The sequence below is a fragment of the Pteronotus mesoamericanus genome, unplaced genomic scaffold, assembly GCF_021234165.1.
Source record: "Pteronotus mesoamericanus isolate MK-2021 breed Mesoamerican mustached bat unplaced genomic scaffold, CSHL_Meso_final contig_90, whole genome shotgun sequence".
Classification (NCBI taxonomy): domain Eukaryota; kingdom Metazoa; phylum Chordata; class Mammalia; order Chiroptera; family Mormoopidae; genus Pteronotus; species Pteronotus mesoamericanus.
In genome coordinates, this window is record NW_026555277.1 from 193,357 (window position 1) to 208,625 (window position 15,269).

A 15,269-nucleotide genomic window follows, 5' to 3' on the forward strand; every position below is an offset into this window, starting at 1 on the left:
AGATAGCAGTCGGCCGGGTGGGAAATCCACAGGGGCCGGCCTTCCAGGTCGACAGTCTTGTACTGGGGTTGCCCTGGCCAAAGGGAATAAGATGCTCTTGCGGGGCCAAAGACAGCTGGACATGCACCCCACTCTGTAAACAGCAGTGGTTTTTGTGGGATCAGGGGACCTCTGTGCAGAGAGTAAAGACTTTTGATCCAGAAAATAAGATCAAACCCGCTGAGGTTAGGACCCGGACAAGACCATCTTCAGAAGCAGGTGGACCCCCTAGCAATCCTGCTGGGCTGGTGTGAAGGGAAGAAGGCAGTGCCTGGGGCATTTTCCATGTGGACAAGGGGCACTGACAACAGGGACCATTTCTGTTTTCAGGGAAGTCGCCCGAGCTACGGGGTCTGGAAAACAGGAGAGGCAGAGAAGTAGGAAGGTCATGGGGCAGAGGATGCAGAGAGGGAAAATCTTTCCTTCGCTTCACCAGGAGCAGCTTTCAATCAGACATCAGTAGTGGGTCAAGTCTCTAGCCTGGGAGACATTGTGAGGACAGAGATTATGTCCCTGAGATGAGGCAGAGAGTCCTGACCTGAGAATTCATGAGCAGGAGGAAGTGACTGCAGCAGCAACAACAGCCACTGGGCTGAGGATGAATAGCTGCAGCACCTCTGTGGAAGAATGGAGGGGGGGCACCTGGACCTAAGTGGGAACACTCAACATCTGCTTCTCGGAGGTGGTCCATCAACCAGGGGGACCCCTGGTCCCCCACCCACCCTTCTTTCTGGAGAGACACTCAGGCTGGGGGTTCTGTGAAAGGTGAGTCTGCTCCTGGTGGGTCTCCCTGAGATCATCCTGCTGGAGAAGCCAAGGTTCTGCACTCCTCCAAGTTCAAGTGCATATGGACAGCAGCCGCGGGGGGTCGGGGGGACAGGCTGCAGGTATGTGTGGTTGGAGCAGCCTGAAGCCATGTGTAAATCCAATTCTGGGGTTTGATTTAGGGATCATTTTTGACACACATCTAAGCCGCGTCCCTTGATCCTGTGTTTAGCAGCAAGGAAACTGGTACTTTGAGCTTCATCTGTCTCACCTTCTACCTATCAGTTGTTTTAAAACTATGTCAGGATACCTGGGGAGAGTTTATACACAGAATTTGAGGTTTTTCTCTGCGACTTCCTTCCTTCTGGAATTTCCCCCTTCGTAGTTGCTCTGGTTTTTTCCCTGGCTCTGCTGGTCTGAGAGAAGAAAGAATACAGAACTTCCTACCAAAAATTTAGGCCACTCACACAAGCCTGTGGCTGCTCTCAGAGTCAGGCCATAGAAAACAGGAAACATCTCGTGCTGCTTGCATGTCAGTTTCAATTTACCTCCAGACTCACCCATATTTGTTCACTTTCCAGAGTCTCAGACAGCTGTGCTCTGTATATTGTCCAGAGCTTCTAGATGTTCTCTGCAAGCAACAGGTTGGGTAGTGGCTCACATATATAGATCAGAAGCAGGACCCTCATCCCCACTTGTAAGCAAAAAAGAACTGCCCACTCCCAGGCCCAGCCCTGTTCTGGCTGCTGGAGACCCCAGGGGTCCAGTGCCCTGAGCCCCTGCCCACCACGGAGGAGAGATGCTGCCGTGCAGAGCATCAGGGGCATGTGTTTGTTAGGAGATACGCAGCCTGGCTAGATACGCTTTGTGCATCTGTGCTCACAAGAGCAAATAAACATACCTACTGAGAGTGGGCTCCTTTGTAAACAATATAACAAAGTAAATAATATGCCTGGAGAAAAAACAGAGTTTATTCTAGAATTTCAGTTGGAGTTCATACTTAATACCATTCACATATACACGACATATAAGTTGTTGCTGAAAGCTTAAAATTATTTTTATCTATATTAAAGAAGGAGGCTGAGTTATGGTTGTTGAAGCCGGTTTTTCCTTCAAGAGCTCATTATGCAGGCATCTCTTTCCAAGGGATTTGTGTCATGGCCTTCTCTCTACATCCTTCCTGATCTAAATTCCCTGTGCATGTAACAAAGGAAGAACATCCAAGTGTGCATAGCTGAGAGTTCATGTTTTTTTAAAAAATTCACAGTGTTAATTATATTCTTTTTATTTTAGCCCAAAGAAAGCCCATTAACATTTCTTCTTTTTAAAAATATAATTTTTCTTTTAATTTTTTTCATTTATTGAATTTAGACAGGGAGGGAGAGGAAGGAAGCAAGAGAGTAAACTGTATATTGTTCCATTTCTTTTTTATGCATTGGTTGATTCTTGTATGTGCCCTGACAAGGGATTGAACATGCAGTGTTGGTGTATTGGGACGAGGCTCAAACAACCTGAGCTACTAGACAGTGCCAGTGCTGATGAATGCCCTCAGCTTCCATTTGCTTGGATAGGTCTCTTTCTCCTTTAATTCTATAGGGCAGCTTTGCTGAGTACTAATCTTTATTAGCAGTTCTTTGCCTTAAATATTTTCCAATATCAATCACTCTCTCTTGACTTGCAAAGTGTCTGTTCAGTAATTTGTTCGTAGTCTTATGGATGCTCTATTGTATCTGACAAGTTACTTTTCTATTGCTGCTTTCAAAACCCTCCTTTTGTCTTTACATTTTGAAAATTTAGTTATAAGGTTTGTCAAGGTATCCCTTCTCAAGTCCAACCTATGGAACCTTTGGGCTGAAAGAATATGGATGTCTGTTTATCTCTCCAACTTTGGAAATTTTCAATCATTATTGCTTTACCTAGACTTTTGTTTCTTATTTTTCTTTTTGGCTTCTAGGAGAACCATGATGCATATATGTTTCCCTTGATAATGTCTCCTAAGTCCTGTGGGCATTCTTCACTCTTTATCATTCTTCTTTGCTCCTGTGACTGGACAGTTTCAAGCAGCCTATCTAATAGCTCACTGATTCTTTCCAAAGCTTAATCACATTTGCTTTTAAAGCTCTCTATTCAACTCATCAGCACAGTATTTGTTTTCTTTTGCTCTGAGATACCTGTTTGTTCTTTGGATAGTTTGCTTTTTGTTGCTGAACTCTACTTTTGTTTATGCCTTGTTTGTCTTTTAATTTTGTTGTCTGTGGGATCTTGTTTTAGCTCCTGAATAGCAAACACTTCCTTAAAATTCTGCTCAAATTTCTCCTCCAGTCCAATTCCCAGTAAAAACAAATCTTTGCCCTGAAAAAAACAAAAACAAAAATAATGACACTTATTATCACTGTCACTAGAAACCTTGCAATTTGGAATGATCACAAATCTTCCCTAAAACACAATTAAATAACATTAACCAGGTGAAGGTTAAAAACTCATGTGGCTAAGAGTAATTTCTGTGTCCTAAGTGCAAGTTAGACACTATAGACTAGGCAAAAATGGAAAAACATTATCATGCCTGGGGACTCTTATTCATTGGTTTTGGTTCTTTAGTGATAATTACAGAAGTAATATAAAGTCTTTGTAACAATAAAACATTACAGAAGTCTAAGTACAATCAGTGATATTTCTCTCAAATTGTCACTTGTATTTCTTTCTGGTGACTCTGTTAACTATGTGGGTTATTGACAGACAAAGGAACCTGAAGTCTGAAATTTCTGAGTTGGATTAGTAATATCTGGGGGGACATAGGAAGCACAACTGTGACTTTAGGACGCAATTCACTTCTGACTTTGTTCAGAGAGGGGAGGATGCTCTGTTCTCAGTGGGCACTTCTTGCCTTTGAAGGGAGGAATGAGCGCTCAGGGGTCTGAAGCTTTGGTTGCAGGGGCACCAAGGAACTCACTGCTATGCTCTGTCTTGAATTTTAAAAGCCACTCACTTTCCGATATCTTGCTTACATAGGCTTGTTATAGCGTGAGGTTAACTGTAAAGTTTCCATACATCAAAAAATGAGGACAAAATAACTAAATGGAAAAAAAAGGAAATGGAAGCAGTAGAAACACTTACTTTATAAAATGCCCTGTGATTCTGAAAGATGAGGCGCATGTCCCTCACGAATCCCTCCACACAGGGGTAACAGCGCTCACTTAGATTTTTCTTGATTTTATTCAACATCATAGACTTATCCATGCCTTTAGAAGTCTCTAGAGGCTGGAGGAAAAAAATGAGAGAATTTGTGATACAGTGCAATGTTCGCCTTGTTTGGATTTCTGCAAAATCCAGCCCAATGCCAGGTACAGATAACAACAGCTCCTGCCCCCACTCCATGGGTTTCAGGTCACAAATTCACCAAGAGCAGATGTTAACACCAGGTGACAATGGACAACCTCTAATCATAGTTTATTTTTATTACTTACACAATTATCTTGTTGAATTATCTCAAGACAGCAGCTGTCTGGATGGCAATAGATTTCCAAGAGGAGGAACTCGCATTTCTGCAAGAGAAGGAGGGTTTGAATGAAAAGTAACTTAGAGTGAATGACCCATAGGTATGCCCAGGCAGGGGCATGTCCACACTAGTTTTCCAGCAGTTTCCTCAAACAGGTAGGGCTCTGGGAAACAGACAAGTAATGGTGGAGGAATTTTTCCCGCATGCCAGTCCCAGTGAGGTTTCAGGGTGGATGAGACCAGGACAGAAATGCAGACACCTTTTGGCGCCATCCCTAACCCTTTAACTGTTTGACTTCTCACATGGGAGTGGAAAAAAGAACTTTCCAGGTTCAAATCAACTCACCAGCTGCTCCTCAGGCCCCATTGGTCTCTTCAGCACCTCAGATTCATGGTAGACTGGCTGCCTTCCTGCAGGTTCCTTTATCCTGCAGAGGGTGCAACTCCACGGTCTCCTGAATGAGCAAAGCATAAGTGAGCAGGGCAACGTCTCAGAAACAGCCACCGTTCCCGGGGCTGCCACTGTTCCCCTTTCAGGAATGGCTGAGGGACAGAGACTGAGAATGAAGGGGACACTCTCCAGAGTCTCCAGGTCCGCCATGTAAGGCCTGAGACGATGACTTTCCTTTCAATCAGGGTACAAGCTGGGGTTCAGTACATAAAGGGTGCTATCAGGGTAAGTGGTGGGCTCTCCTTTCCACGTCTGAGCTGCTGGGAGTACCAGGCCTGCCCACCAGGCCTGAGTGCCAGAGATGGGACCTTAACTCCTAGTGGCCTAGGGCCTCAGTCAGCCACTTGAGAACATGGCAGAAGTTCGTGTCTGTTGCCTTTTCTAAATAAGCAGACAACATAAACAGCTGGCTTCCACTACCATGACCCAGAGTCCATGCTTAGGAAGTTCTGGAATGGACAGCAGTGATTTGCTGGCAAAGAGCCCAACCACTGGCCTCATCCTCCCCAAAAGAGAGGAGAACATTCCCCTCCTGCTGCCAGCGTCTTTCAGCAGCTCCTGGACCTTACTGCTGACCCCGGACCTCCAGCCCTGCTCTTTCCCCACCAGAACAATAGGAAGGACCCCCAAGGGGAGCATGCATGGCAGGAGGAAGGACCCCATACAGAGACGGGGGGCTGCATCCCACAAACCTCTTAGTGTCCACTGGTGGGAGGTGACAGGACCCATGAAAGACTCTTGAACAAGTATCACAGCGGATGAGGTCTTCTCCATACCAGCAGACCTCACATACATCTGACGTTTCAAGCTAGAAGGTAAAACAATGCATCCACACTGAGACCTCAGAAGGCCACCACTCTTAGATTCTAGAGTCACAGCCTTTTTTAAACCTGGAAGAACAGTTATGTGCTTCTGAGTGGAGATTTCAGAGGAAGAATTATTTTTCTCATTGAAGTTTAAAGGAAGGACTTGTGTGTCAGACCAGGAAAGTTTTTTCTGTAAACCAAGAGATTCTAACACAGAAAGGAACAAAACAAGACAATGATTTCTATAGAATTGAATCATATAATTAACTTGTAGATAAACCAATGTCCAGAAATAAAGTGTTAAATCCATTTGCCTACAACACAATGGCCAAAAAGACCCACGGAAAGGTGATACACTGAGAAATTGAGATGGAATAAGCTTCTAAGAAAGCATGTTGTCATCCTGTTTTCTTGGCTGGAGGCTCCCCATGAGTTGAAGGGCCTGAGAGGGGTTCGTGGACTATGGATTATGTGTAACCCTGCCCACCTGGGAATATCAGGTTTCAGCTCTCTGTGAGCCATGGAATCTTGCACACAAATCAGACACAGCCTCCCACGGAAACCAGGTACCCACCATGCCCCACCCAGCCCTTGGGCATCCAGTTGGTTCCTGAGGGCAACCTGGGGGAGGCCTGCAGCGGGGCACTGCCTTCCTTCCTGGGCCTGGCAGTATATGTGAGTAATAAACTCCTGTCAATGCATCTGTCCAGTGACAAATGCCATTACTTGCTATCACCCAAAATGTCCATTTGACAAACCTCCATTATCAATGGGATGAAAAGTAGGTGATTAAAACAGGAAGCCAGTCATTAAAGGCAAAGTAAGCTAAACGTCAGGAAATTCCAACTGTGAGATCTGAGTGAAGCATTCTCTAAAGGCTGCCAAATTGCAGGTCAGTTAAAAACACTGGTTGATCCTCAAAGATTCAGGTATGGAAAAATTAAAAGACCTCAGAAAAAGCAAGAATAAGGGTGGAAAAATAAAAATTTAAAAATAAATAAAGCAGGAAATCACATTTTTAAACAGATAATCAGTATTAACATGTGAATCATGAACAATTAGGAAATACATCGCCTCGTCTTGCTTTCTTGGGTTTGCCCTGTGTGAAAATCCAGAAAATTTGAGAAGCACTTGGGGTAGTTCTATCCCAGATGCAAACATCCTGTCTATCCCATGGTCTATTGGAGAAGCTCCTGCCCTCTTGCGACCATCTGCCACAACAAAAATGAGAATGGCCTGGGGAGTGGAGTGCTGGGTGGGAGGAAAGAGGATCAGTGAAGAGCAGGAGGGAACAGGAATGATCGTGTCCACATTTTTCTGCTATGGATATTTTTGATCACTCTACACACAAATGGTGTGCCATTATGACTGTGGAACAGTCAGTTGGAAAGCAACCCCCTCTTCACTGGCCAAGATGGCAGCAGTGGGAGGTTCTTACACTGAGCATGCAAAAAGCTAACAAGATAATTGGATAGAAAAAAGCCCTCTCCACTGCTCTTACCTCTAACCTTGTAGTAGTTTTTGCTGGGGTTAGGGGATGGCAGACACCTATGCCATAGAGTTTAAAATGGTGCATGGGAAGGTGCTGGACCAAAGAGGCCTGTCTGTCTAACATGGGGAAGGAAGGGATTGGTTGGGAGTGAACCCACCCAAAGTGCCGGAAAGTTTGAAAACTTGATTGGTCACTTTGAGAAAGCACCTGGTCTGTCCTGCACGAAAACTAATATAATCCTAGGGGAACAAAGAAGTTCTCTCTCTCTTGTTCTTGACCTGTACTCACAAGGTGGACTGGCCTGTTCTCTCTAAGGTCAAGTGGGCTTGACATCCACATTGCCCATGGACTCCATGTGGGAGTCAGTTTCTCTCTCTCTCTCTCTCTCTCTCTCTCTCTCTCTGACCCACCTGGTGATGTACTCGCCAGTGTGCTCACAAGTTCTCTCCTGGAAGTACCTGACCAAGCAGCCCTAGTAGCCATATCACCTATGGCCATGTGGGCCCTACACACAGGATACTGGTGGGAGCAGCTGGGAAAGTGCTAAACCACCTGGATGGGGACCAACACTGCTTAGCAGCCACCTGCAGGCTGCAATGGAATGTACTTGAAAACAGAGTGACAATTCTGGACACTAGCTTTTGTCTTGGTCTTGCTGAGGAGATGGACTTTTTGCGTGGTAGAAGGAGATGGTCTTTGAGACAGGAGTCCACCATTCTCCAAGGTCATGCACCACCTGAAAAAATCCTCTTGCCTTTTGCACCAGCATCTTCCTTATGAGTTTGGCTTTTGTAGCAACATGCAGCTGAACCTCCGTTTTTGTTCAGTTACACCATCACTCTCCTGGGTTTACTCAATCAGCCTCACTGTTCTGTCTCTTTCCTTTCTAGCCCTTCTTCTCCTCCAACATTTACATAGAATCCCCTAGGTTTCCATCTTTGGCTATTTGGTCGGCCTCAGATGGTCAAATCACTCTGACATCAGCAGGTCTATTGCTATGCCTCCAGCTCCCAGATGTCCAACCAGTCTCCTGCCTTTGTGCACATCCTTGTGCTCACTCAGCATCTCTTTCCAGGCACTTTAAAGCACAACCCAAACTCATGCAGTCAAAACTTAACGTATTCTCCTGTCCCCAAACTCACTACATGTTCTTTCCTGGTGCTTCCATTTCATAAAATGTACACTTTGGACCACAAACCCGAGAAGGCATCCTGAGTCTATTCTTTTACTCATATTCCAAATCCTGTCTGTCCCTACTCCACATAATAACTTGTAAGCTTCTTTTGATTGTTCCATCATTCATGTAGGGTCCACTGCCTACATGGATGCTGAGACCCTAATGAATTGTTTCACCTTAGTACATAAAGAAAAGGGGCCTGTTTCTCAAAGTCTGTGTTACATCTTGGCTGAGTACACAAAGATCAGAAGTGTCCCTCTTGAAGTGAATGGGCAAAAGAATTTGGATCATAGCTCTGTTACTTCTCTTAGTGCAGAAAATGATGAAAGATGAATAGTCACTAACCAACAATTATTTTCAATCTTGTTCTGGACTTTTTAGTGAAAATTCTTGTGCTGGGGAAATTTAGAGTCTGGTCATTTCTTTGGCTTTTAAAAACATTTATACATGACAAAGACCAAGGCCCAGTGGCCATCTTGCCATAGCTCCCATTCAATTTCCTGGGAGAATCCTGAATCATATGCCCAAGGAAGACTGAGACTGCTCTAGAGTGGAGGTCTGGGGACAGTTTCCTTCTCATTCTAGGGACTCAGATGACCATTGTCATTCTCCAGAAAGAGGTGACTCTCTTCCCAGAAGAACAAGGAAATAAAAACTGCTACCAATGCATACGAACCCTGCATCCTTAATCGTTAATCAAGTTTAGGCCCTTTTCTCTTTGGCTCTTTGTTTCTTATGCCAGCTGCACATTGGAATTGCCTGAGGGTAGTGTATAAAATACTAGAGTCCCGTTCCCAATGTCAGAGATTCTGATCAATTTGTCTGGGTTGAGCACAGGCATTGGTTTTCTCCTTAAAGTCGTAGAATGGGCAACTTGTGTAACAGAATCATTTATAAAGTTTAAATAATGATAACACACAGATAATACTTCAGGCTGATTAATTCTGACTTTTATAGAACATAGCATCTAGGCAACGCTATTTTACAAAGGTGGTCAGGTGATTCCAGTACATCCTACTTGGAGACTTGACCAAAGCCAGTGTCATTAGCAATGCATGAGGATCTTATAAGTCACTGTTAAATTGGCCTGTAGTATCTACCCTAGGGAAGATTATCATTAACAGGAATGAGGGTACTCTTGCTCGAACAGTTGCCCCCTCCTCCTCATGGACTCTAGGCTATTAGTATTATGAGAGGACCCTCTAGGTCCCCAGCCATCATTCAGTGTCCTGGGAGCCATATAAGTATCCCAGAGAAGATATCCACCACCTCCTACAGCTCGTCTAGGGCATCACACCAAAGATAAAATGAATCAAAGCTCTTCGGTATGGCAGCTCTTCCAGAATGTCACCCTTATCTTGTTTCGATCCAATTCCTAAGAAGGCCCTTGGCTGACTTTTCACAGGAAACAGACCACTGCGTACTGCACTTGCATTGCTTGTGTGTGTTCAGGAGAATGACTTGGCCTCCTTCCCTTGAGGCAGTCTCAGCTTTATCTCTAGCCAGAGCAGAAAGGTCATGGACAAGTGTGATCCCCTAGAAAGTGACCTGAGAAATGGTCATGTCACTGCCTGCCTCTCTGGTACCTCAGAATCCCTGCTTCTAGTAATACTTCCATGGTCTACAATGAAGGTGAAACAGTCCTTGAGGCCAGGGATATTATTTCAACCCTCCTTAATGGACATCTTGAATTTATAAGAAGTCAATTGTATGTTGAATGAGTAAATAAATGTGCATTCTTTCACTTGGGAAGAGACATTACATGTTATTGCTTAAGGCAGCATGAGCATATAATCAATGTTTGTTTTGGCTGAGTAGATGAGATTATTTGACAACACAGCAGCTGTCACCAGAAAGTATAAGTGGCCCCCATCAGGAGACAGGAAGCTGTCATGTGGTACTAGGTGCCATGCTGAAATTTAGAGAAACTGGGGGTTCCATCAGAAGAGAATATCAGGGAGTAAAAAGAGCCCAACATGGTAATAATGCGCCTTGAGATTTGCCACTTCAAGTCACTTCATGAGAAACTCTTCCTTTTGGCTACGGAGTGTTAGAACCATTGAAAATGATCGAACCATTGTTTGGAAGTTGTTAGCTCCTTTAGGTAATCCAGATAAAGTAACCTTAGACACATGGAGAATGGTAGAGACACTGCTTTTCAAAGTAGGCACTGAATAAAGAATGTTAAATATATTTTATCTTTTATAAACTCAGTGGATGGAAAGTCCCAAAGACTGATACTTAGACCAATTCTCAGATCATCAGATAAGGTAAAGGCCTGGACCTCACACTCCCAGTGTCAGATGAAGTCCCAGCTCTGTGTAAGCAAATGTAGAATTCTGTGAGAGTCCTGAGTGGCCATTTCTACCTGAACCATGTGAGAACAGCACCTCCAGCCTTCCCCTCTCAAGTTCTTGTTCATATCTAGTCTTGAAAAAACTACCCCTCAGTCTTGAATCTACACTGCACATACGTATTTGTTTATTGCCCCCACACCTTCCTCCACAGAGGGAGAAACCATTTTCACAGACAGAAAGGAGGCCTGCACAGCCCCTGAGGTGGAGCCAATGAGGGGCATCAAAGTAAACCATTTTCCGGGCCAGCCCCTCACGTAGGCTACATCCGTCTCCCAAGAGCTCCCTCCCCAACAGCACCATCCCCATAAAGGACAAATAACTTCCAATTAAGGAAGAATTCTCTTTATCTGTGTGATGTTTTATTGAGTAATGGAGAGGATGTAAAAAATATGAACAAAATCTGGGATGGAGTTGAAGACCCTCTTGACCTTCTTAAGAAACATTTTTATGTATTCCATAAACATGTTGGCATGACATTTGACACTCATACAATATCTTTAACTATAACTCTTCTGTGAGTCTATTTTCATGGTTCCTTAATATCTAAACATCAGATGGTTTAGCTTTCACAGATAACCTCGCATACAAACTGATGTTCAATGGAGCAACTCTGATGGATGCAAAATGAATAAACAAAATGAAATAGGTAGGAGAGAAGAAAAGAGGAAACAACGCTAATCACACAATTGAGAAACCATTAAAAATGCATATATAAAACTGCTTATAAAGCAGTACATATAAAATCAGTTATGTAATAAGAACTGGTATAAAAAGATAATCACCTTTTCTTCCTTGCCATATTTTCCAGGTGGTATATGTAGTTTTCCTTCCTAAAAGATAAAAAGATCCAAATATATGCTTAGCCTGCGTTTATGTTTTGTGAGTCTGGCATTAACCTCCTTGTAAATATTTCTTCTTGGACCTCACACTATCAACTCAATGCAAAACACTCTCTCCTCATCTGTATTGATTCTAGAATTCATCCATGGAACCCAGAAAATCCTCTCCAGAACATGTTTCCTTCCTCATGTGCTCTTTTCCTAAGTTTTCAGAGGTTTGCCTTCACAATCTCTTTGACACCTCTCCCCTCCTCCCCATTCCCACCAGTGCCTCTCACACCTGCCTCCTTACACCAGGGCTATTCAACCGACACACACGGGTCCCACACCTACAGGCAGCTGGACAACGCTGGGCACACAAAGAAGGACAAACCCTAGTGTGGTCTAGAGAGTCAAAGGGAATGCATGGGAGGGTAAGAATAAAACAACATGAGAAGGGCCTTAATGGTAAGTTGAGGAGGCCCAGGGAAGGGACGACCAGAGCAGGTCAGTCAGGGAACATTCAGGCAGGAGGACCTGGGAGCTAAGCCTTGTACGTTGACTATAGGTTTTTTGGGCTGAAAGACAATGAAGTCATTTCAAGTCCCCATGTTGTCTGAGATACTATTTTAAATATGTCATGTCACACCTCAGGAGACCTCCCTGGTTCTGCACTATGTTATGAATTTTAACTCTTTAGCCTGACGTTAAATCCCTCTGCACACAGCCCCAGCTTGTGGATTCGGTCATTTCACACTCAATGCATCTATCTCAACCCACAGAGCCTAGTTACTAGTGGTTCTGGTTTCCAAGCCATTCTTTCTCTGGAGTGTCTTCTGCCCACTTGTTTGACTGCAAATGGTCTTCTTTCTTTCAGTGCCTGAAATTGTCTGCAGGCACTTGAGCCAGAATGACCTTTGCCTGCTGGAGCTCTTGAATCTACCCAGGCAGAGCCCCTTTAAGAACTTGATAGGCTCATTGTACTGCGGTAGGAATGTCAGGCAACTCTCCCCTAGTGAAGCATAAAGTGAGGGGCCCCAGAGATCTGGAGATAACTCAACATACATTGGGTGATCAATCAGTGATCTCAGTTTGACAACAACAACAACAAAAAAGGCGTATCTCCTGCATGCCACTAGAATACCTTCATCAGCCATTTTAGGGTATTTCCACCACAGCGCACAATTCTCTTCCAATTAGTTGATTTTTGATAACCTCCTGCAACTCCAAATTCCCTGGGGGTGAACCAGTTTCCGTCTTCTGTCTTTATACACTTCACTGTGGATCCTGTAAGACCAGGATAAGTTGGTCCTGAAACTTCTCTGTCTTCATAGTTCAGACACTGGCCTCCCAGTGCCCTGGATCTCGAGTCGCCCAATTTGAACTCAAGATCAATATCAGAAGAGTTTGACCTCCCTTTTCAAACATCAGAATCCCTAAAACCAGCTTGCAAGTCCCCTCTTGGAGATATGCTGCTTTCTGTTCAAATTTCTTTGGCATTTATGGAAAAATATGTGATCATTAGCTTCAAAGTCAACATTTTAAAGTATTCCAAAATCACTGGAAGGAAAAACAGTTATTGCGAACAATGAGGGGGTTTCAATTTGCTATTGAATTCTGGAGACACAGTCCGGCCAGACACTCTGGTGGCCTGGGACAATCTGGAGGCAGAACCTCACATGGATTGGGAACTCAGGTGGGGGCCCTGATCCTCAGAATGGTGTTGTGGCAACATCGGTGCCCTCCATTATACCAGCTTTCATCTAAGTGTAATGGCATTGCTGAGCAGAGGTGTTCCATCCCTGAAATCATGGGTGGCTAACATGAAAATAATTGGGAAATATTTCTCAGTGGAAAATTTGTTATACATAATACACAGTCGTAATAAGTGAAAGTCAAACCCACAATGAGATACTACGTTAAGCCCTGGGATGGCCATAAGGAGAAAGAAAGACAATAATAAGTGTTGGTGAGAATGTAGAGAAATGGGAGCCCTGACACTTTGCCAGTGGGAGTACAAACTAGTACAATATTGTGGAAGATAGTTTAGTTTTTCCTCAATAAGTTCAACATAGAAGTACCATACAACTCAGCAATTCCACTCCTGGATATATACCCAAAAGAATCTTAAAAATATGTTCACACAAATGTTTTATATGAATGCTTAAACAGCAACTTGCATATGCAAAGAGAATAAAAACGCCAATGAATGGACAAATAAACAAAATATGGCATATCCAGACCATGGAATATAATGTGATTTGGCAGTAAAAAGAAGGAAATATAATACATGCTCTTACATGGGTAAACCTTGAAAACCATGCTATGTGAAAGAACCAGTCACAGAAAGGCACATGTTATGAGTTAATTGATATGAAATGCCTAGACAAGCCAGTTGATAGGTCCGGAAATAGATTATTGGTTGCTTAGGCTGGGCATGGGGTGAAGTGGAAGTTAACATTGACTACTGAGAGGCATGAGGTTTCCTTTAGTGGGGGACAAAATCATTCTAAGAGACTGATGACCCTGCACTTATCTTTGGTCCTTTGGGCTTCCTCACGGGCACTTGCACATGGTGGGGAGCACTTAACATGCGCCATTGCTTAGTGTAAACATGTCACCCTAGCGATCCTTCCTTCTTCTTTCAAGAGAGAGTGGGGCCTCGATTTCTTAAATGATGGGAAATTCCATGGGTATTTCCATTAATTCTTTGATTCCTCTACATACGTACTTAATTATACTTATGGCTAGTATTATAAGTTAAGTATACCATTAAACCCACCTTCTTCCAACTTGTTCTTATACAACATGCCTTTCATCTCTCCACAGGTCACTGGAAGTGTTTCAGAGCAAAAATCCACATATTCTTCTTCCTGTGGTTTTGACCCTGAAAGAGAAGTTTTTCATTTTGTCTCATTTTATAATTGCACACATACACCTTTCTCCTGTGTTGAGGTCATTTCCATAAAGTCATAGGAGTACTTAGAAAACTTTATTCCACAAATTTGCAGAGTTTCAGAGTCTTTCTTTCAGTGGCATTTTTAATAAATTCTTTTATATTGTGCCTATAGACGTTTCTCTATCCAGCCACATTCTTTAATACATTCTGTCAGCACCAGAGAAACAGCTGGAAGGGTGTCAGTCACATGCAGGGAGTAGGTGAAGTGACTAGAAATGGGGCAAGTGTTGGGCAAACCTCTAGAAGCCAGGCAGCAGCACTGTCCCCTCCTTGAGCCCTCCCCAACACAAAGCCACAAAGTAGTGAAGTGGGTTGCCCCACCCTTGGGATTAACTAAGGCCCCACCCCACACAATTTACAGGTGCCTTTTTAACAACAGGCCACACTATTAAGGCTGGGAGTCAAAGCAGCTCTACCTAATACACAGAAACAAACACAGGGAGGCTACCAAAGTGAGGAGACAAAGAAATATGGCCTCAATGAAAGAACAGAATGAAACCCCAGAAAAAGAACTAAATGAAACAGAGATAACCAGCCCATTAGATGCAGAGTTTAAAACACAGGTGGTCAGAATGCTCAAAGAACTCATTGAGTATGGCAACAATATAAAGGAAGAATGAATCTTACACTAAGTGAAATAAAATAAAAATATACAGGGAACCAACAGCTGCGGGGAGGAAGCCCAGATTCAAATCAACAATTTAGAACATAAGGAAGAAATAAGCATTCAACTATGAAAGCAAGAAGAAAAAAGAATTAAAAACAAAACAAAACAAGGATAGTATAAGGAGCCTTGGGGATATCTCCAAAAGTACCAACATCTGAATCATAGGGATACCAGAAGGAGAAGAGGAGGAGAAAGTAATTGGAAACATATTTGAAAAAATAATGAAAGACAACTTTCCTAATT

General features: G+C 43.4%; 1 protein-coding gene across 1 annotated transcript in view; it reads right to left on the reverse strand.

Moving 5' to 3' along the window:
* Positions 1–2,708: 2,708 nt before the first annotated feature.
* The window catches only part of LOC129080284 (nuclear body protein SP140-like), a 45,487-nt gene continuing 32,926 nt past the window's right edge, over positions 2,709–15,269 (reverse strand). The window contains exons 10-17 of the mRNA XM_054585555.1: positions 14,183–14,287; positions 12,545–12,687; positions 11,365–11,412; positions 5,443–5,558; positions 4,646–4,754; positions 4,269–4,346; positions 3,919–4,062; positions 2,709–3,156 (exon numbers count right to left, since the gene is read on the reverse strand). Of these exons, the coding sequence (XP_054441530.1) occupies positions 3,016–3,156; positions 3,919–4,062; positions 4,269–4,346; positions 4,646–4,754; positions 5,443–5,558; positions 11,365–11,412; positions 12,545–12,687; positions 14,183–14,287 (884 nt within the window). The 3' untranslated portion in view covers positions 2,709–3,015. The remainder of the gene's footprint in view (positions 3,157–3,918; positions 4,063–4,268; positions 4,347–4,645; positions 4,755–5,442; positions 5,559–11,364; positions 11,413–12,544; positions 12,688–14,182; positions 14,288–15,269) is intronic.